General features: G+C 41.6%; 1 protein-coding gene across 20 annotated transcripts in view; it reads left to right on the top strand.

The window, feature by feature from the left end:
- MICAL3 (microtubule associated monooxygenase, calponin and LIM domain containing 3) overlaps positions 1–21921 on the top strand; it is a 184329-nt gene extending 162408 nt beyond the window's left edge. For 15 of the 20 annotated variants that reach the window (XM_069807743.1, XM_069807745.1, XM_069807755.1 and 12 more), the window contains 5 exons: positions 3654–3704; positions 13331–13396; positions 15727–15826; positions 16834–16907; positions 16992–21921. In XM_069807743.1, coding sequence (XP_069663844.1) covers positions 3654–3704; positions 13331–13396; positions 15727–15826; positions 16834–16907; positions 16992–17176 — 476 coding nt within the window. In that variant the 3' untranslated portion in view covers positions 17177–21921. The remainder of the gene's footprint in view (positions 1–3653; positions 3705–13330; positions 13397–15726; positions 15827–16833; positions 16908–16991) is intronic. The other 5 variants (XM_069807753.1, XM_069807748.1, XM_069807754.1 and 2 more) reach the window with 3 other exon arrangements.
- The last annotated feature ends 1042 nt before the right edge of the window (positions 21922–22963 follow it).

The raw sequence follows: 22963 nt of genomic DNA, 5'->3' as shown, positions 1-22963 counted from the left end.
CTCGTTCTTGGATTGAAGAGCCACCACTATGCCTGTGAAGATGGAACTTGATTAAGCAGTGAAGGTTCACCAGAGGAAAAGTCTGTTGTGACTTCCCGCCAATTACCACTTGGCCAGGATTAGATATGTTTGATGCTCCATAAGGGTATGCCAAAGCAGCAGGACTGAGTGGTTGCCAAAGCAAATAGGTACTACAAGTGTGGAGAACAATCTTGAGGACTTCAATGGATTTGTGGGTTCAAAAAAGTAGCCTTGTGCGAAAATTCTTTCTTTGTGGTGGTGCCTCCTTCCTTATGCTGTGTATTTCTGTGTAGCCTCACTCTGTTCTCTGGCCTGCCAGTTACTGCACTTACGAAATCGCCTCTCATCTCTAATTGTTCTTTTCCTTTTTCTTCTTTTCATCTGGAAGTCCGTCTTGATTACTCAGCTGCTAAATGACTTTCACATAAGACATGTCAGCACAAGTGGGAAATCTTAGCATCTGAGAGAACATTCTTCATGATATAATGCTTTCTCATTGAAGAATGCCTAAAAAACATTCAGAGAGGGCAGAATATGACCAAGAGTAAGAATTACTATTTTGTATGGAAAACTGCAGAATTAAACCCTTCTATAACTTCTCACTCCCAGCTCTCCCAAAATGGAAGCAGTCTTAGATGAGCTTGTGTATTTGTGAATTTCCTAGCAGAATTATGAAATCGTAGGTCACTCTTTGCAAAATTAATCTCTTTTCTTCAAGAAGTCTCTAGGGTAGGCTTTGCTCTTGCAACATGTTTCCATCAACAGATCATACATTATGGTTACAGAAGTTTAACTCTGTCATAAAGAATTCACCAGCCTCAACTCTTCCAGTTATTTCAGGAGATTAACAAGTAACACATTCTGCTGGGGGGAGGAAAAAAAAAACATGTTCTAACCTGTGTTGACTGAAACACAAGATTATAAATTAATTCCATGTTTCACCTCTCTAACCACTCTTGCATGGACATTTTACATGTTTGCAATAAAATAAATGAATTTCTTCTTTTTAAAGCCTGTGGCATCACATTCCATGGGTACAATTAATTTCTGCCTCCAGTAGCCATTAATTTATTCAGGAGGGCAGTATAATTTTCTTTAATCTGCATTGCCTAAGATACTGACCTAACAGTGACCACCACATTCAGCAGGTACCATTGTGTAAAGCTGTGGAGTCATGCTCTTGTCTCTGATTGGTCTCTCCCCTAATGAAACCATGTAAACAAAAGTTAAAAAAGGGAAGGGCGGTGTATAAAGTGGTGTTGTCATCTGAAACCCCCCCCCCCCCCCCCAACCTCTTTCCTTTTAATAAGCTTTTACAAGGGGAAGAAATGGGTGAGGGTGTCCACATAAATAGAGAAGGATTGCAATGCAGGAGCAAAGTAATGACTGTCCCATAGACAGCAACCAGTATTAACTGTTCTAGGAGAACATATTAGACTCTGTAATGAGTGGGTTATTCAGCTTCCCTCTCTGTAGGGAATGAAGAAATCATTCGCTGACTTAGGCTTTTAAATACAAAGTTTTAGGTAGTATTAGTAGTAGTTTCCTACTACTAGATATTTGAAAATCCCGGAAGAAACAGAATTCTGTATTTTGTAATGATTCTTTTCTTTTTCTATTGTAGAAAAAAGATAGACAAGACCATCTGAACTACTTGTCTATGTCATTTACCACCTTTTAGCCTGTTGCCTGTTAGTCATCTTTCCTGTCTGTGAAGAATTTCAAATTTTGCTTTTGTAGAGGTCTTCCATTAACTTTAATTGCTCAGATCGCTGATCTCTGGACCTCTTTCCATTTTTAGAAAAAAATATTTTTCAGTTGGACTGGTAAGAACAAAACCCAGTACTATAGGTAAGAATTTGTTTACTCTAGACTAATTTTGCTTCTATTTTCCATCCATTTTGCATCATCGCTAATATGTTCTTGCCAAGTGACTTATATGAGAAGACTGTCCATAAATTCTTCGCAGCAATGCCCTGCTGTCTTCCTGAGAGATGGCAGATAATTTAGATCCTAGTAATAGGTACAGACAGCTCAATACTCTTTCCAGGAATTTCACTCATTATCTGGTAGTTGTCAAGTTGGAGTATTTGGATGATGATACTAGCTTCAACTAATCAGACTCAGAAATATTTTGGAGGTCATTGTCAACTTTAATTTTGACAAAATAATTGCACCTTGTTGGCTACCTCCTTGTATTTTCCTTTTTTAAATTGGCTCAGGTGCAGTTGGTCTTTTATTCTTTTAAAAGCTGAATGCTCAATCTAACATTTAGGTTCTGATTCAATAAATGATCTCACACCCTATGATTACTTAATTGCCTTAATATGTTCTCTGTGATTATCTTTGAAAATCTCAGCCTTTGATAGTTGCATTCATAGCAAGAATGAATGATTTGGAATGTAAGCTCTATGTCAAGTGACAATGTAAGCTCTATTTCAGGTGGCAAGTTTGTCATATACAGGTGGTCTAAGCTTTTGTCATCCCTTTTTTTTCCTTTGCTTCATGGTATTTCACTGCAAAGGTAAAGTAGGATAATCTCAATGAAAAATTTTCCCATTTTTCTGCGGCGTCCCAAGAGACACCTAGAATGGGATTGCTATTAATGTAACACTACTTCATATTATAGTGCATTCGCCTGTTTGGACATGCTTATGACTTTGATTTCTTGTGTGGATTTTTCATTTTTTTCAATTATTAACTTAAAAATATGTAAAATCAGAAATTTCTGGAACCTTTTTTTTTCTCCCTTATCCTCCTTTAGCGTACACTTTGATAGTCCTTTTTAAGAGCTGGGAAAATGTATCCTACTGTCAGATCAATACTGAAAAATTTAAGAGCCACCTCTTTACATCAAGTGAATCGTATGCAGTGAGAAATAGTGCTCTCGGTACTCCCATCTGTCTCTTCCCCAAAGAAACATTACATGGTGCTAGACTCATGGTTTACCTGTCTCTAGCAGCTGTGGACATACACGTCTCTGTTCTGCACACTTCTGTGCAGATTCTTCTCTGGCATAGATACTGCATTAGCAGAAGCACACATACCCATCTTTCTACACTTAGGCGTTTGCCATTCGCGTCAGCGCTCAGGCAGTGCCTGCCACCCGTGTGCCATACACGCGCGTCTTCCACTCACTTGCCTGGAAGCAATCAACCCTTTACACCTTTCCTGCAGCTGACCTAAGAAATTACACCGTTTCCTTCTGACATATTGCTCAGCATGTAAGCAACAAGATTAGTTCTGCTTTTCTCAGCAAGAACAGGAAAGACATCAGTCTCAGGTGCCGATGCAGGCTGAAATAGGTCAAGTGTCTCTGTGTAGACTTCTTGATTCTTCCCCTTGGAAGTACTTGCCTGCCTGCTGGGATTTTTCTCCTCATCTTCCCAATATATATGTTTGTGATATATTTGTGTGTGTGTACATATATGTATATATACAGAGAAAGAGAGACATACAATTTTTATTTTTTTATATATATATGTGCCCACCTGTATAGCTGCATGTTTCTTGTTTGCCTTTTTTTGTTGTTGTTTCTGTCTGTATGTCTTTTTCTCATATATTGCTTTGATTGTGTGGGGCTAGGGTGGGTATCTGATTCAATAACTGTCTTCACCAATTCCTTGTTGTAGACTATTGGGGAGAGTCTTATTACAGTGACCTCATCGACTTGCATCTGGGTGGTATGTATGGCTGAACCTCCTGCTGACACTAACCCTGCTGACACTCCTCCCCACCCCTCCCTTCACCTACTTCTCCCATCCTTGGCTCACAAACAAGAAGAAACAGCCCTTGCACATGACTGGCTGTAGCAGAACCCCTTTTCCAGCTCAGGAAGAGGAGATCCTGGCATGCTCCACAAACCATATGTAAGGCTCCCTCTTCTATTTTCCACAGTGCTGATTATTTTAAAATTTACTTACTGTTTTCACTCCAGCCACATTCCCTGCTAGCAGTGGAAGGCTGTTCTGTTTTTTTGTTTCTCCTTTGTACAGTCCAACTCTACCATCTCTGTAGGAAAATACTGTAACGTGAAGGGGACAGCAGAACTGATCTGCTCCCAAGAGCTAACAGCACTGTAAAGGATTAGTCATGCCATTGTCTCCCTCTTCCCCTCCTGAGGCTCGTTTGCTTCTTCCAAAAAAGCCAGAGCGTGTTGATGATCTAACAAAAACAAAATGCTCCCTCAAGGAACTTTGGAAACACTTGTAGATGACAGACTCTTCTTCTTTCTTGTTTTGTCTTACTGTAAGGTCAGGAGAGAATCTGCTGTTGACAGTTCCAGTCATTTTTGCTGGAATCTGCTGTTTGAGCTTCCAGTCAGCCCAGTTTGCATCATTACACAGCTAATAAGCTTCTTGCTATGTTGTTTTTTTTAATATCCCATTTAGAGCTAAACACACGTTACAGTGTTTATCTCTTTTTCGCTTAGTGATTATAATCTGGTCATCACGCTGCACCATGACTCTGCATTTCTTTAATTAATGTTACTTCCTGAATCCCTTAGTAGGTGGATAACTTTGGGTTGCAAATGGCATTTGTTTAGCATTTGCCCATCTTGAAAATTAAAATTCCCTTTGCTAGTTTAATCACCCTAAATCTATTCTTATAAAATTAACACGTCTGTCAGTGGATCCAAGAGAAAGCAAACTCTGCCTGGTCTGCCTGGTCATCAGAGGGTCTCATTTCATTTGTCTTTCAGAGCGTAAAGTTGCTTGAACTGAGCTGTGTTTTTGTTGAGGGAGTGCATTACAGTCCAGCTGCACAGAGTGGAAGATCCACACGCTCTAGGCCTGATCCAAGACACATCACTAGAAGTCTTCCCCTGATTTCATTGTGTTCTGCATTTGATCATTCAAACATAATCTTGCTGAGGCTTTTAACTGTCATTTTTTTCTCCTCCTCCACCGGGAGGCTGTCCCACATGGTATCTATCTGTAGCTGGCTGTTGGGAATGACCCCAAATTGTCGTGGCACAATAAGCTGAAGAACATCCACCTGAGTTAAGAGTATCCACATAAGTTCAAGTTTCAAAATGGAAGACTTTTCTGCTTAGTAGACCTAATTTGTTGCCCAGTTCCTCTGTGCTAATTTGATGTGATAGTCGTCCACTAGCCCTGTGCTTAATTCACTGTTCAGTCCCTCTGGCATTCTTTCCTGGGGTATCTTCTGCAGTGAGACTTTAAAACCGTCTTCCTGTTCATGTCCATCAGGGCTGGCCCATACTTGTATGTTCATAGGGTAGGAGCTGTAAAAGGGTTGATGCTGAATTACACTTAACAGACCCTTATCCCTATTTAATGCTATTTCCACTATACCTCTCCCTCCTCCTGCTTCTCCTAATGCCTCTTTAGAGACAGCAATCCCAACAAAATCACTAATAGTGGCTTTAAGAAATGCAAAATTATCTTTACTTAAAGGGACACTGTCACTTAAAAAATTACTGTGTTGAAGAAAATCTTAATTGAATATTGAATTTACTGTTTATCTTTTTTGCGTGTTTGCTTTTTCCACTTCTCTGAACCCAGTTACCCCAGAGTGGTCATTTTTGATCTTCTGTAACAGGCTGGTTTTATTTATACGGTGACTCAGTCACTTGGGCTTCCAACAGTCAGAGACAATGTTCACTCTTTTAAAAATGGTTGATAGATTTTAAAACTATATCCTGCTCCTCTCAAAAATACCTTTTTTGAAACAAGCTTTAAAAAACTGTATTGGGCAGTATCCCTTTAAATGCAATGAGCCTGCCTGGAGTATGTGGCTTTACAGTATTGTTTTGTTGCCTCTGTAATTTGCTTTATATTTGCTTTTGGGGCTGCCAGAACACTTTTGCCAGAAGGGATACATTGCTCTGATGATACTGGTCACTATTCAGTGGCAGATTTAGAGCTCAGCTTCAAAATTAACATGTCTGTGCAGGATGCTGCATCTGGGTGAAGTGCCATTAAAATCCCTGGAACGCCATGTAGCTGTGTGGTCCTGCTGAGCACTATAAGCAGCTAGGATGGCTGTGTAGTTAATTATTCTACTGGCAACTTGTGTCTCTGAGGCATAGGCATGACTCTAGAGTCATGCTGTCAGTAGAATGATAAGCAAAATTGCAAAATACTCTGAGAAGTTATCTGTAAATTGTTAATAATTTTTGAATGATTAGGACATTAATTTATTCTGCATTTTCTTTACACTAATGAGAGTTGCGTTTCATTTAGTTGTTACAGATTGCGCAACAACTTCTGCAAGGGAGTGGTAACTTCTGACATCCTTGGTCAAGTTCCAGTTTGCAGGATTACAGATTGCTATCTTAACTACCCCTGTTGCTCTGCTCAGATGCCATAATCCTCTCTTCCTGTTCTAGAATGTCGTGTACCGTTGCTGTATAGCAGATGTTTCATTTCATGCTACAGATGGTCACATTTCAATTCTGAGTAATTATTCCTATGTGTATATCGTATATGCAGTTATGTTAAAAGAACATTACAAAGGTTGCAAAGTCAACTGAAATTAAGATTTTGTATTATGTTGATATATCAACAGATTTATAACCTTTAGATCCACTGCAGAGAACTCTGCCTCATGCCCTTATGGAATAACTGGTAGCAACACTAGGTTGTCATCCTCTGTGTAGATCCTCATGGAGAGGAAATGGGACATGGTCAGTGGATTTCACAGATGTTTGCTGGCAGCTGTGGAATGGTGAGACTTGAAAACACGGACTCTGAGCCAGACACTGGAAGGATGCAGTGGTCTGGTGGATACACACTCTTTGTCCCTTTTATTCCTTCTTTCCAGGTAGTTCTTGTCCTAATCCTGTCTTTTTCCATCCAAAGCTCCTTACCCCACTTCCATTTTCATTCTCAGTCCCAGTTTCTGCTTCTCAGGCATTTAATTTTAATCCTACCTTCTTGACAAATTCTAGTATTCTACCCTTCAGACCTCCTGTTCCTCCCTGCTAGCTGTTCCTAGTCTTTCACTCCTGCTCTAGTCTTCCCACTGAGTCACCTCAGTCTGAATCCCTGCTTCTGGCCTTCTCCCAGAATTTTTGGGCTCTGGTCCCTCTTCTACCCAGCATTATTTGTCTGGAAAATTGTAGGTCATATCTTCTCCAGAAATCTGCCTTTCCCCCCTTACCCTTTTCCCCCTCTCCTCTCTGTCTCTTCTCCTTTAGTAGTTTCCATTATTAGTCTCCTTGCTTAATTAGTCCCAGCCCTACTTCCTCCTTACCCATCGGTTCCTTGTCCCAGTTTGTTCCTCATCTGCCCGTGGAAAGTACCTCCGTTGTTCCCTCTGTGTTCAAATGAGTGGCTTCCTTTTCCTTGCACCCAGAAGGGAATCATTGAGGAAACAGCTCCACATTCCCATCTTGCTTTGCTCTTGGCTGGAGTATGCCAAGACAGGCAAGAAGGATGTAAGGAAGACAGCTGGTGTGTTTGATAGTGCTGATTTCAGACATATGTTCTCCCTTTTGTTAAGTGCCTTATGAACATCAGGTAAACAGGGGAGAAAAAGTGCGATTGCTTTTTTTTTTTTTTTAAATTCTTTGTACTTTGTTTTAAAGAATACTCTACAACAACTTCACTTTTTATTAACTTCTTTATAATACTTGAGCTGACTACGTCCTTTAAAGTCCTGTAGATGTAAGTCTGCAGGGCTGGAGTCTGATATACTGAAGTGGGAACAGTCCTATTTCTTGTGATTGGCACACACAACTCTCCTGGAAGAGGAGTGGAGTTTTAAGATAAACATTGTTTTCACAGTCCGCAGCTGCTTTTGACACTGAAGTGAATTGGTGACATGTTTTCTTTGCTGTAAATTTGGAGCAGGAAAGAGCACTTGATAAGCAGAACTTGTTAAGTATACTTAAAGTACTTTTTAGGTAGTGGAAGCAAAGCAATTACCATTTACCTGCTTCTTTCTGCACACGTCTCACAACTGTCAGTTGTGAAACTAACAGTCTTGGGCGACAGGGTCAGTGCAGGACTGTACTAATTCTGACTACATTTTGAAGTGCCTTGAGGTCTAGTAGAAGCAGAAGATTTCTGTGCAGTCATTTGTGTGTATATTCTGCTCCAACTATTGCTTTCCCTAGTTTTCTTTCCCCTCCCTGCTCCTCCTCCCCACCCCACCCCACCTTCTGCTGGATAAATAAAGGTGTGGTTCAGTCTGCATGACAATTCAGTGGTCTGTGAGTTTTCCCCAGGTTTCTTCTAGTGATTGTGCTTTAGATGATATTGGGTTGGACACAGTTTTAGTAAACTGTTAGGTCAGACATAATGACTTATGGGATAATTGTCAGAATCCTTGCCTTCAACTTTATAATACCTGCAGTTGTGTGGATACTATTCTCCAAGAGGTGGCTTTCTGTATTCTTGCTCTTTTACAATGCTGCTGCTGTTGAACAGCTGCACCAAATAGTAAAGTTGGAATGCTTTATTTTTCAGTACTTGGGTTTCTGATGATAACTGATTTTTAAAAGGTGGGAAAAAGGGTATTTCCTGTGATCAGTGCACAGTGTGTCTTACTGATCTCTTCTGGACTGATCCTTATTTTAAGCACCAAGTTAAAATTAGAGTTCTTAGTCTGCCTGCTAAATGGGTGTTGGAAGTTGTTAGTAGAATAAGAATTTCTAAAGTATCATGCTCTTAGCTTGTGAGGTCAAGTAGCAGCATGAGAGCTGAGATTAGCCTCAGAGCTGGATTTCCTGCCAAGTGTTACTGATTTCCAAACTGCCCTGGTTACTTGGCAATATAGAAATCAAAGTCGTTGGATGCAAAGCTTACAAAGGATGTGATCCCATTTGGTCTGTGGTGTATCTGTTCAAGTCATTTTGATTTGCAGTGGTTCACTACTCAGAAATCATCACAGCTCTCTCACCACAGGACATGGGCAAATAGTGAAGGTCATCGATGTGAGCTGTAGCTTGGGATAATGGTGTCTGCCACCCCAAACTTTCTGCTGTGCTTTCTTCATCCTGATCGATCGTTTTTACTACTGTGCTTCAGATATGAAGAAATGTTACGCAGCTACAGCAGAAAAGGGCAAAAACAGTCCTGAAGTATTGCTCTTTGAACAATAGGAAAATCAAAAGTAGAAAAGATGACAACAGTCCGGTGTAGCTTGTGTAATAAAGAACAACATACAGTGAAAAGGAAGGTATGTTTTCATGGTGGCTATACAATCTCTGTTCCCTGTTTTGGTGGTGGTGAGCTACGGTATTTATTCTTGGCCTGGCTCTTGGTTTCCACCACTGTAGCAAAGTCTGCAATCTCTCAAGGGTACCACAACAAACAAGGTCGGTCTTGTCATGACTGCATGAAAGATTTCCCAGAAAGATCTGGCGAAGGCTTCTTTTCACAGAGGCAAGATAATTCATGTCACTTTGTTGATGGGACGTGCCTAATCTGCAAGGCAGAGCTTCTACCTCTCCAGAATGTTCAGTGTGCTCAGGAGCTGGGGCATGGTCCTTTCCTCAACATGCTGCAGCTCCTGGCTCCATACCAGACACCCCGTGCGCCCTTCTGAATGCCTCTGCTTGCCTCTCTGCTACTTGGGCTGCTGAGCTCTGCTTTGAAGGCTTTACGTGCATTTCAGAAAAGTTGCCTTGTGGCATTGAAAAGGAACAACTGGTGATTAACACAGTCTGTTGGTGGGTTTGCCTCTCTGGGGAAAAAATAAGTCATAATATTCTGTCCAGAACCTATGGTCACACCTCAGACTCTTGCTGACAGCACAGAGGGAACCTGAGAAGTGAATTGTCACAGAAATGGTTCTTCTCTTACCCTTCAGCTTCTTCTGAGCAAACTGCCTCAGTGGGGCAGTGGGTAGCTTGTATTGCTGCTGCTGGCAGCACTCTTCCCATGCTGTGGATGAAGACCTGTATTGCCAGACCTGGCCTGAGATTTTTGGTGGTGGAGGAAACTTAAACAGAAAGGAGATTGGGTTTTGTTTTGTTTTTTTATTTGCTTATCAAAATTTTTTCCCACTGGCCCTGACTCCATGGCCAGGAAAACTGTCTTGCAGTGATGATCATGCTTTTAATTTAATGAGCCCATGAAGTGATGATTTCTCTTCTCTAAATAATAATATAACAGTAATTCTATATACTGTAGGATTGGTGATGGCTTTGGGAGAAATAAGAAGACGTGTAAGGATTTCCATTATGCAGTCGGACAAGTGGTAAGGGTGAGGTAGATGAGAAGGTTTTTGACACCATACTGTGAACAAGGGTATTGTATAGGTCTCCTTTTTAATAGTACTGGATGATGAGTTCAGCCTTTTCCCAGCGTTATCTTTAAACATAAATATACAAAGTGAGAGCTCTTGCTGTGAAGTTGCATTTTTTTAAAAATTAACCTTGACAGGAATGTGAACGATCTGATGATACATATCACTGTCTAAACTCATCAGCTGGCTGAGGGAATGCTTTTTCCATTTATCAAAATGATCTTTTTTTTCCCACAGTTCTCTGTTTCTGAAACAGTTAAGAGGCCTTTTCTTGAAAGAGTTCATCTGAAGGAATAGCGCAATGTGTGACATGGAATACACTTAAAGATTTGTTACTGTCAGCGAAAAATCTTTCTCCGTTTCAAGAAATATGATAAAATAATTTTCCTCTTAAAGTTACAAAGTTCCTGTTTCAGTCTGCTTGTAGTATCTGTACCACACGTATCAATACTCTTTATTAGCAAGGGTGGGGAGGCAGTTTTCATGACTGTCACCTTAGAGAATTTTTAAAAAAATATATTTAGAATTCTGCATTATATGTATTTTAGAGCATAATAATTGGTGTAGTTTTCACAGCTTTAGAGAACTAGAAGAGGTAAGTTTTCAGGTTGCACTTTATCTTCACTGTTAAGGACCTCCAGTACATAAGGAACACTTTGTAAAGCCTTGCTAATCATCCTGGGCTGGACTTCCAAAGCAATTGTAACGATCATATAACATGTATTCACTGATGCAACTATAATTTACATCTGGAGTAATTGGAAAGGTTCTTGATAGTACAGGTTATGTTCATTACCTTACTGAAAAGCAACGTTAACATTTCCAGTAGCAAGATTATTATAGATACCATGGACTTTGTGACTTGATTCAAGGACATGTTTTCCTTAGGCAAGAGTGGGAGGATAATATTTCTGTTAAAAAATAGCACAACTAAGAGCAAAGGAAGAAAACACAATTGCAGCGAGTGGGTTCAGTATTACAGCCTTCTGCTATGTAAGTCCTGTGGCTTTTTGCTGAAGACCAAAGATGGTATCTTCTCCTAGGATCAGCCCCTTTGCTTAGTGATGACAAGTTAGTAGTTAGTGGTCATGTCACAATGAGATGAATGGCATTTTCACATACCAGATATTTATTTTCAGATCAAATATGGTAAATTGGGAATTCCTCACCAAGTCTGTATGTCCATGGTTTGAAATGTATAAATATAGCTGCTTTTGAGTTATCAACATTCCATACACACACACAGAGACACAAAATTCTGAATGAAATCTCAAACCCTGAAAAATTGAAGTGGATTTTTCCATGTAATTATATGTCCGTCTCCTGATCCCCCCAGGACCAAGTTAGAGAATTAAAGCATATATAGAAGAATTCATGCTGAATAAGATAGGATGTGAAATAAAAAAATATAACAGGTATCATGCACTAAATGCTCTGCTTTGTGTGGAAGCTTATTCTTCACAGTGCCTTTGCGGTTTGGGGTTTTTCTTGTTTGTTTTTGCTTTTGTAACCTAACCTGTGAAATGGCAATCATAGAAAAAAAAGCCCTAATATTCTTCCATTTTAAATGAAGAAGCCAGAAAATTCTGAACAACTAGAATTAAGGTTCTGGTACTGTCAACTAATGTTGGTACGATCCTTTATTTGTAACTGTCATATGGCCAACTGTGGCACCTCTCCTAATGTTGCCCCTTCCTGCTCCCAGTACAGAGGTTTCTTCCTGTCTGAGAAAGCCACGCTGCTCAGTCGCAGGCTTTGAAGCCGATGTGCTCTCCCTCTCACTCCAGCGTGTCCTCTGTGTGCTGGTCTAGTTCTGTGATGGTCCCTTCTAAAGCCTTCCCAGTTCACTGGTAGTCTAGTTCTGTAAAGCTGTCTCCAAACCACATATATCAAGCTCTGCTGACTTCTCCAAAATAAGTGTTATTCTTACCATATTATTGTTGTGGAGTTTATGCCTTTTCCCAACACAGAAATGCCTCCTCTTTATAAATGCGGTTGTGCACTGAGAGCAGTAAATGTTCCATTCTGCTAGCTCTGATGTTTCAGGCTCATCACCTTCCTGGTGCATATGTTCTCCTGTAACTATTAGTGATGTTGGTTATTTCCTTCTGTTTATCTCTGTAACATTAAGTACAGCTGAAAAGCAAATTCTCAGTGTTAAAACAGCTGAACCGTTTTAGAGATGAGAAATGTTTGTCCTTCACTGGGTGATGAAAAAGATTCAATAAGTCACCGATACTAACAGAACTTGTAAGCTTTAAAATGTTTTGTGAAATGAGAATGTCAAGGGAGAGCTTTAAATTTACCATTTTAACTCTGCAAAGCCCTCAGTTGGTCATTGCCCCTGCAGATCCTGATGTGAATCACTTTTTTTATCCACGTAAAAGCCTTTTCCCTTCTAAGCACAACAGTACAGTTGAGTACCTGTGTACTCACCATACTTGACACAGCAGATCCTGGCAGGCTGGTTCCACGTTAATCAGATTCTTCCCATGATGTTCCCTGTCTGAAGAAATTATTTTCCATTAAAAAGAACACTTTCACCATCAGTGGATGCTGCCATGGTGTTAAAGAGCACGGTACTGATAAAGCTTTAAGGTAGGGTGGCTGCTTACAGCTGGTGTCTTATGCATGCGGGCGAGACTTTTTGTAACCCTGCTTGAAATTTGACATTTATCAGCAGGAGTTAAATATTCATCTCTGCTTGTCCTGACATCTTGTTCACAAACCTTTTGGTTAAAGACCATGTGATTGAAAAATGTATGTTAGGAAAAAGTACAGTAATAATAACCTCCTGCCTGGTATTTGTACAGCTCAGTAAGAGTTCACCAGTACCTCAGTCTACCTCTTACCTGTTATCTGTGCTTATTAGGGACATTATTCATCTGTAGACTGTATCCCTTGTTTCTGCTTCTCCATTTCTTGTATTTTTTCTTTTCTTTTCTTCTTGTGTTTCCTTTCTTTCTCACTCTTATGCTTTTTGTCCTTTGCTTGTCTTTTATTTCACCCCTTTCCTCCTCTTCCGTTCCACTTCCAACTTCCTCTTCCTCTCCTGCCTCTTCCTCTTCCTCGTTTGGTCCTATTGAAGTTGAGCCCAATGCCGGGACACCACGTCGTAGACCTCTCTCCTTCTGCCCTTGCTGTGCCCATGAAGGTAACGTAACCTCACACACTCCCTGTTCTCCTTGACCACAGCTGGGTTGTCATAGCAGCACTAGTCAGCTAGTGACCACAAGGCCCCCAGCCTTTTTCTTGCTGTGTCCCCAGACCAACCTTCTCAGTAGTAACCTGGTAACCAGCTTCTCTGAGCCTGTGGCAGGTTATTAAAGGTACAGTATCCCTTTTGCTAGTCCCAGCTGTGCTAGGGAAGGTGTAGCGACTGGGAGGGACATTGGGCAGCAGCGGTGGGAGCAGTAACATCACACTTAAAAGTTTCTGTTTTCATTTGGTGGCTTCAATTTCTCTATTCCTCCTGAAAGATGTTTGGAAGGTGGGGTAAGGGAAGACAATCTGCTTCCTTAAATACGGCCTTTTAATTAGCATATATGGATTAAAGGAATACTGTGTCTTTATAAGGACTGGTTTCTTTAAAAACCAACAAGCCTTAAGCTAGATCAGTTTTCCCTCATCTGTCTTGCTGAGTGCATTCTTTAACTGTCCCAAATGGAGTTTGCTGTAGAGTTTCCATTGCCAAGGCATGGGGGAAGGGGTTGTTCATGTGTGTTCATGGTGTAATTTTGCTAACCACTTAGTCTGCTTTCCATGGTGCTCCCTCACATCAGTTGTCGGTGCTCCCCCTCCAATCCTCCCATTATTCCTCTGCTCATTGGCTGTTTAAAAATACTTATGTATTTCATAGGTCAGTAGCGTTGTGTTTTTGGCTTTTTCTTAGAGGCATTTGTTTTCTATACATCCTGGCATCAGAAAGGATGGGGAGACTTCCCAGTGTTTTCATGGCGCCACAGCACTGGACATCTGCATGTACAGTCTCCCTCTCCTGTCGCCACATGGGCATATTGTGCAGAGATGCTCAGAAAGGAATGCTTGGAACTGAGCAACACACTGGTATAAAGTCCACAGAGCCGGAGGCTCTTAGAGTGGTACAACTGGGTCTGGTATTCCCCAAGGATCTGCTATTACTATTTTTCAAAGGCAGGTATTCTCAGCCTGAGCTGCAGGTTACTAGGAGTTGCAGGCTCTCCTTTGTTTAGCTCCAGTGCAGCACTTCTCTGAGCTCCTAAGGATGGAGGCAGGGCACAGGTCTGAATTAACTAGCCATTAATGTGGTATTTGTGAAGTGTTTCCCAGAGTTTGAATAGTAAGCTTGCTGCTTGATTATTTTTAGCATCAAGATGACTATTTGAGAGTTTTTGATTTTGATGTAGATAGTATGTATCCTTAATAACAAACTTAGGCAGGGGTGTTAGTTACTTTAGGATGCCTAGGTTACATGCAGTGCAAGCTGATAGGATGCAGCAACCCAAAAATACTGTTGAGCTTGATTTGAGGCCTTGCTCCTGCCTCCAATTCCATGCAGGCAGGCACATTGCTAGTGTCCTTGAGGGTGTCTGATATAAGTCACAGCATTCATCTGCAGGTAGTTCAGTGTGGAATCAGTGGTCCAGACCAGGAGATTGCTAGGAGGAGCTTCCCTGGTAAGCTCTTGCATTTGGTAAATTTTAACAGAAGGCTTTGAGAACAGCTTTCTGCGATTTATTCCACATAACTCCTGACAGACAAGAGATTCATCAGTAGACTACTGAGTAAGTTTAGGAGTGGGTTTTAAAATAAATGAAATAACAACCAAGAGTTCTGTACTAGGTGGCCAAGGCCCAAGGTATTTTTATTCTGCTTTGATATTAGCAAATGTGTCTGGGGATTCTTTTTCTTTCCAGTGCTGATGTGCAATACAGTAGAAGTAGTTTCTGTGTTCACTGTGCAGAGGGGATCTTCAAGATGGATAGGTATACGTGGCTAGGAGGAGCAGTCAGGAAAGACTTATTTAGCTATTGAAAAAAGAAAAGACAAGATGTTACTTTTGGCCAGTAAAAGAAAAGATTGAGGACATGCAATTGAAGAAAATAAAGGTAAAACACATGGAGTGGCAATTGAATCTGTTTCTGATGAGCATATGTTTAAGTAGCTGGCGTGAGGATCTATAATGCTCTTCTAATGAAAGGAAAAGTGAAATGCTTACAGAAATCTGGGCTTTCTGCATTAAGAATGAGGAAGAAACAAGCAATCACAAGAAAAACGGAAAGGGGGGAAAAAAAATCAGGCTCTAAAGAGAAGAGAATCCTTTTGGAGGTGACTTCCACTCTTCTGTGTACTCTAGGCAAACTGAATGGACCCGGCTTGGGAGTGCTCTGGCAGCATCTTGCTCGGCTTTCTTTGCACATTTTGCCCCATTGTTGTTTTTGCAGTTTGGGCTTGTAAGGATCACAGGGTGTTACCTGAAAACTTACCAGGTTTCTTTTTTGGCAGGCATGGGTAAGAAGGATGATCCCAAGCTGATGCAGGAGTGGTTCAAGCTGGTGCAGGAGAAGAATGCCTTGGTTCGCTACGAGTCTGAACTGATGATATTGTGAGTGAATCTGCAAAGCTTCAAAAGGGGGATTACAGTGTCACTAATAGTATTGGAAGATCTGTCAGTACTGTCTTCCCCATAATGACAGCAGGTCAGCAGTCTCCTAGGCTGATTCTTGGCTGAGATACGAACCTGAGTATGTTTCAGAGGAGTGGTAGAAGAAGGAATAATGCAATAAGGAATGAAAGTTCCAACTATTTATGCACATGTGGAAGTACGGATGCGTGTTTAAAGCTCTGAGCCCTTCCCAAGCTGTTCTTGGATAAAACATGTCTTTGTTTACACAAGTGTTTTCGAGCTATTCAGAAATAATGTGCGACTCCTTCTGGTTTTGGTAGTCCACTTTTAAGTGTAGCCAGAAGTGTTTAATTCAGTCACCTTTGCCATGTGGCCCTCTGCCTGTAGTGGGACCCCAGTGCGTCTCATTTGGGCTCAGATGATAAGGCTTTTTTCCTGTTAATGAAATTGGGGAACTTTCTGAGTCCCCATGCTGCAAATTCACTGAAATTCATTTCTGAGTATGTCAGCTGACCCAGGCAATGTGGAGGCTGGTCGTCTTAGTGCCTGTGTCAGAAAAGCCCCAAAGTGTTGTCTGTATTGTAATCTGAAAAGGCAATGGCCTGACATGTCCTTAGTTGATAAGCGACTTTTTCTTTAGAGTGGGAAGTTGCAGGAGATACATAGAGGTAAAGTATAATTTTGCAGTGATTGCAGATTTGTTAGTTCCTACACACTGTTTTAGATTTAATATCACCTATAATCCACATAACTTTCTCTATTGCACTTCCTAGCTGAAGGTAGAGAACTTGAGATGCTGAAAGTACATTTAAATCTTTAAAAAATATAGTTATATATCTCAGGTGTTTCAAGAGTTGTTCCAAAACAGATTGGGAAAATGCATAGCAGATTTCTAGAAGGGGAGCAGAAATTGAGAATGCATGTGAAGCAATGTATGGAGTATTTTAATATACCCAGAACTTGGACTCCTGATATTTCCCTTTCAGTGCTCGGGAGCTAGAACTGGAAGACAGGCAGAGTCGATTACAGCAGGAACTCCGGGAGAGGATGGCAGTAGAAGGTGAGAGCAAAAGGGAACATTCCGTAGATTGTATGTGCGTATTTCTAGCCTTGTGTATGCTGATAGTTTTTGATATCTCTGTAGATCATCTGAAGACAGATGAGGAGCTCTCAGAGGAGAAGAGGATCCTGAATGAGATGCTAGAAGTAGTTGAGCAGAGAGATTCTCTCGTCGCTCTCCTTGAGGAGCAACGGCTTCGAGAAAAAGAAGAAGACAAGGACCTGGAGGCAGTCATGCTTTCCAAAGGTTTTAGCTTGAACTGGTCCTGAGTTTAACACATTTACCTCCGCTGGTCTGTGTTGTCCAGTTGGCCTACCCTGAGTTCGCCAGAATTACGTGGATAGGAAGATGTTGAAGGGGAAACCTCCAAAGGGTCCGACAGCATGCAGGGATTTGGTTTGAAGCACTCAGAAGCCTTTTGATAAGTGTGTTGGTTCCAGAAGCTTAAGTTGTCTGCAAGCCAAGCTGAAGATAATGAGTTGAGGCTGTGGAGTCTCCTTGAGGTCCTATACAATGGACCATATTTTTGTGTGTGTGGTAGGAGGGAGAGGAATAATCCATGTGTGGGGATGGAGGTTAAGGGAAGAAGTACCCTTAACTAAACTGGATTTATGGCAGTCCATTCCTTTCCCGTTTTTACTACACCAGTTCTAATAGAAGGGAGGGAAGTGGCAACCCTCTCTGGAAAACCACAGCAGCCTGTAGCAGCTTGTATGGTGGACTCAGCTGTCAAGAGAGAGCTCCAGAAGCCCAGGGCAACACCTTCTTTTCTTTAGTCTTCCTCCCCACCAAAGAAACCTGCAGTTGATCATTACGCATGGATATGAAGAAATATGAGACAGAAAAGATATTACTAGTATGTGTGATGAAACTCTGCCTCCCGGTTTTTAGAGAGATAGGGGCATCAGGGGACTCTCTCCCTATCACAGCCTCCTAAATCATCATCTTATGGGGAAAAAAGGGGAGAAGAAGAGAGAGGGAAGATGCCCTTCTGCTTTGCTACACACTGGAGAGACAGCTACTGCTGGCCTTAGTCTTCATGGCCACAGCTCAGAGGCTGGTGGGCTTCTTTGTTCTGTTTTTGTTGTGACTGTTTTGACACTGGAAAATACTGACTGTGGGACAGTGGTAAGTGTTTGCTGGGGCAGGGGTGTTAAGAGGCAGCATTCCCTGGCTGTTAGGCCCCTAAAAGGGAGAAGCCCTTAAGTGACTGAACCACCATTAAGACTTTTCAGTGTTTTTATTTTTTTCCTCTGTATTTTGTTTTTGCACATTGGAATCAAAGCTTAAGACCTGCCTGGGCCCTCAGTCACTTTGACCCTTTTATGTCAATTAACTTATTTTTTTAATACTTGAAAGAAGATTCATTTTTGTATCTTTTAGGAAAAAAATGGACGAGTGATGGGTGTGTGTGCCTGCTGCATCCTACAACTTCCACTTCTAAATTACTGGACGTTGTTACCTGTGGCTATTTATTAGTGTTCTTATTAATAATTTGATTTTTACACATATTTGATTGTGGAGGGAGTGTTTTAACTCTGTTAGAGAAAGACACTACTGCGGATTGGTCCCTGCTTCACAGCAAGGACAGCCTTTATGTACCCATGGATGTATCCTGCCCTAGGAGTTTTCCTTTATGACAAAATCCTGTGCACTCATGGAGTTGTAAGAATCTCTTTGTGTTCCTAGCATACTTTTCTTCTGCATCCTAGATTCCCTCTGTTGGACTAATAAACCTATAATTTATTTAAATTTTACATTTTTATAATAAGAAAGCCAAAGCTGTGAGGTAGAAATATCCCATATGTCTCTTTCTCGCTCAAGGAGGGGGGACACACTCCTGAGATACAGCTAGAGGGACTTCCATGAAAACAAAAATAGCACATTTCCTGCTGCATCTGATGGAAGAAGCTCCTTTTGGCTCAGCTAGTGAAGCTGCTGCTTTTCAGCCAGGAGGGTACTCATTGTAATTGTACGTTAACCAATGAGCAGGATATGCACTGAGCAATTCAGTGCGATTCACTGACGAATTCCCTCAGCACACTACTATGTCCTTAACTTGTCCCGGCAGAGCTGAAATAGCACTGTGCATTGGGTACGTGTCCCACCCTTAACATGATGTGTTAAGAGGTTTTCCCCCCTTGGGAGGTTGTCTGTGTTCTCTTCTTGTTAAAGAAGTACTAAGCCTGCTCTCCAATGTCTTTGTGAAAGTGTCCCATTCCCAAGCATATTCATACAGTGTACTAACTCTTTCAGCTTGAATTTACGCTGTTGGTGCAAGGCACCCAAGCAGGGCTGAACATCCTTTAATCTTTTGCTCCAGGACAGAATTTACCATGGTTTCTTGCTGTTGGTTCTCTCTCCTTCAGGGAGGTCTTCTGTAAGCCAGGGTCTATTTGAATTCACCTCTGACTCAGGAGCATACCTCAGGCTGAGGAAGAATGGCTAGGACTGTCCCCAGAGACTCTGAGCAGTGCTGGTTATTAACTGTGGAAACATGGTTTTTCTGCCTCAAGTGTTCCCCCTTTACCTCCCCCCTAGTGTTTTCTGCTAAGGCATTACAAATTAAATCCAGACGCTCCTGAAACCAAGCAGGCAGGCAGCTGCAGTGCTACTTCGTAATTGTGCATGTTAGCAAGTGGTACCTGCTATACCAGCATCACAGAGTGTTGGCTTACCCGCAGGATGTCCAACAGAATTCCCCCCATTTGCCAGTGCAGGGGCCAGCTGCACAAGTCAAATTGGCAATGGTAGTTCACATAGTCTGCATCTGAGGGGCCAGTGGAAGCTGGAGAGGAGGAGGGAAGAAGGAGGGAAGCTAGATAACATAGTTTGTTGTAAACTGTCTTGTGGAGAGAATTGGCCTCAGTCCGTTTTATAATGCACTAGGTATATGGACCACATCTAACTGCTAACAAAAGATCATTGAATGTGAGCCATAGAACAGAAAGAAATCCTGAAGAAGAAATACCAGATTACTACTTTTCCCTTTCATGCTGGGGGACACTGGCCAGATCTTTGCAATACTGAAGAGTGGTATCACTTGAGGGTGTAATGCCCTACTGCAGGGGAAAACTGCGTATTCTAAACCTGAACTCTTTAGGTTATGCTGAAGGCCTCCAGCAGTGAGAATGAATATGAAGAGCTAACATCGCACATGCAAATTAATTAAAAATACACGAAAGGGAATGTTAAAAGGCCTTTTTTACAAATGGTTGTAAAAGGCACAACTTGTATTTGCTGTTCCGTTGCACTTTAAGAATATGACTTGCATATCAGATACTGAGTTTTTTTTACTATCTGAATATTTTTAATTCAAATTTTATATTTTTAAAGCTGAAGAAGGCTCTTGTGACCACAAGATCCCTTATTTGTATCAGAATCCAAGTAGGATGTTCTAGCTCTTTGTGCTGCCCGGGTGGGCAGCAGCACATGACTCAGCCATGTGCATTTAATGACCCGTGTCCATTTTGTGTATGAGGGTAGCGAAAAGGCCCTCAGCTTGTGAGAAGTGGGCACACAAGGGCATCCATCCCCATGTGACAGGGTCCATACCAGGGTCTGGCCGCTTCCTCCCTGCACTAGTAGGAGGAGAGCCGAGCTTGGAACCTAGCCTGTGTTCATTTTGAAATGAGCACACTGAGGATGGGGCAAGCACTTCAGTCCCCTATGGGGAAGGGAGGGGGATACCACCTCCTGGAAACACCTGGGAGGCAAATGGGGATGGGGGAGTGAGGACTGCCAAAACAACTAATCTGCTGTTTTCACAGTACAATTCTTTTTTTTAACTGTTCTGTTCCTTTTAACCATGTTTTCATTAAAACTCACAAACGGCTGTAAAATCCTGAGCTTCAAAGAACTAATGTGTGGGGAGGTGACAAGATGTTTCAGCTCCAACTTCCAGACATATTCCTTCTTTCAGTTAACCAATACCCCATGGTCTCACTAGGGCATGTTACAAACTGCGTTGCTGAACATATTTTAGAGCAAACCGCAAGTTTTAAAAGTCTGTCCTTCTCTCTATCCGTCTCTGCATTTTATGTAAATATTTGTTTGTATGTAAAGACACCAGTGGATCCTTGGGTTACCCCCAGGGTCAAGAATCTGAGTTTTGTGCAATGCCTAGGCCTCTTTTAGAACACGGTGCTTGCATAGAGCTAGTCACCACATTTGTGTGCACTCTGGTGGTTTTTAATATTTTTATACATCCTAATCCTGAACATTATGAAGTATTATAAGTGGTCTAGACTGCATGATCTAGAGCAGCCGGCAGTTCCATTTTCTTAGCAGCTGTTCCTAAAATGTGCACAGATACACCTTGTTTGGTTAACATTCTTTTAAAATGAGTTTTCAATTAAGTGTTTACACCAGACACCAGTGGATGACAAAGGTGTTGCGTTATAAAATCTCCTGTGTACAAACTGAAAAGCCACAATATGGCTTTATGGGAATTTCAGTCATCGCTGTCTGCAATAAAGAGAACTCTAAAGCATACTAAAAACCAGCCTGTATATAGTTCACAGAGAAGGAGATTGCTGGCTTCTGACCATTGCAAAATAACAGAGATTAGAAGCTTTCCAAAAGTTCCTGCTTTTGGATTGCTCAGAGTACTGCTATATAGGCAGGGTAGCTGGGCAGATGAGGTCATCGCTGAAAGCAGATGTGAAGGGGAGGATGCCATGTTGTCATGGCATTGCAGTAATTTAAATACTCTGTATCTGTGCGTGCATGCGTGTGTGTGAAGTCTAATCCAGGGGAAGGGATCTGCTTTGGCATCTTCCCTTTTGTATGAAAGTGAACTCTGATATTCAGATTGTTCAAGGCTTTTATGGTTGGCATGTATGGAGTGTTAACAGAAAAGCGTATACCCTACCTGTAAAAAAAACCCAACTCTGTTCCAGCCTGTTTTCTCTGTTTGGTTGTGTTTTATCTTTGTTTTTATGCACACTTGCTTCGTTGGTGTTGAGATTTTAGCACCTCAGATGGCCAACTGAACTAAAAAAAAAAAAATAAAGTAATTATTTTTTTCTTTTTGTTGGTGGAGTTACCATTTGTTTCCCTTGCGTTCATTCCCATCGTTCATGATTAAAGAGGAAGCCAGGAGCTGAGGGAAGGTGATCTTGAAATGAGATAAAAATCTAGGTGTTAAAGGGCCTGACTTCAATTTCTCTTTTGCTGGAACACTTGGAGCCCATCTGAACTATCTGAGATACAAATAAATCGATCTTGATGCAGCCCCAATACATAGCTCTTCTTTCTCCATATTTTACATTGTTTCTTTAGATTCACTGTGAAAAGAAATTACAATAAATAGCCAAGAAGGGATGAAGGTAATGTACATTGAATTGTAGGAACTAGGATTTCATTTCTGTAGCTGTAGCTCACTTCCTTAGCCTGCAGTACTAGTGTGAACATCTGATGCTGGTATAGCAGCATTCCATAAAATAAGGAGTGAATGACATGAATGCCTCTGTGCTGACTTTCTGTGTGGTTTTAAGCCTTCATCACTCCATGCCTGTGTCTCATCTGCACTGTGCCAGCTGAGGAAGGTTAGCTAAGCGATGTGCAGTTCCGGAGCTGTGCCCCTTGAACAAACTGGAAGGATTCGGAGTTTCAACCTCACCAACTCATGTGTCAAGAAAAGGCATCTTGTCTGGGTGAGGAACCTGAAGGTGCACAAGTCCACAGGACCTGATGAGATGCATCTGTGGGTCCACTGTCCATCATATTTGAGAAGTCGTGGCAGTCCAGTGAAGTTCCCACTGACTAGAAAAGGGGAAACATAACCCCCATTTTTAACAAGGGAAAAAAGGAAGAACCGGGGAACTACAGGCCAGTCAGTCTCACCTCTGTGCCCGGCAAGATCGTGGAGCAGATCCTCCTGGAAACAGTGCTAGGGCACATGGAAAGTAAGGAGGTGATTGATGACAGCCAACATGGCTTCACTAAGTGCAAATTGTGCCTGACAGATTTGACGGCCTTCTGCGACAGGGTTACAGCATTGGTGGACGAGGGAAAAGCAACTGACATCATCTGCCTGGAACTGTGCAAAGCAT

Source organism: Haliaeetus albicilla, chromosome 19 (assembly GCF_947461875.1).
Source record: "Haliaeetus albicilla chromosome 19, bHalAlb1.1, whole genome shotgun sequence".
Lineage (NCBI taxonomy): Eukaryota > Metazoa > Chordata > Aves > Accipitriformes > Accipitridae > Haliaeetus > Haliaeetus albicilla.
The sequence above is the reverse complement of the archived record's forward strand: the minus strand, read 5'-3'. Positions and strand labels throughout refer to the sequence as shown.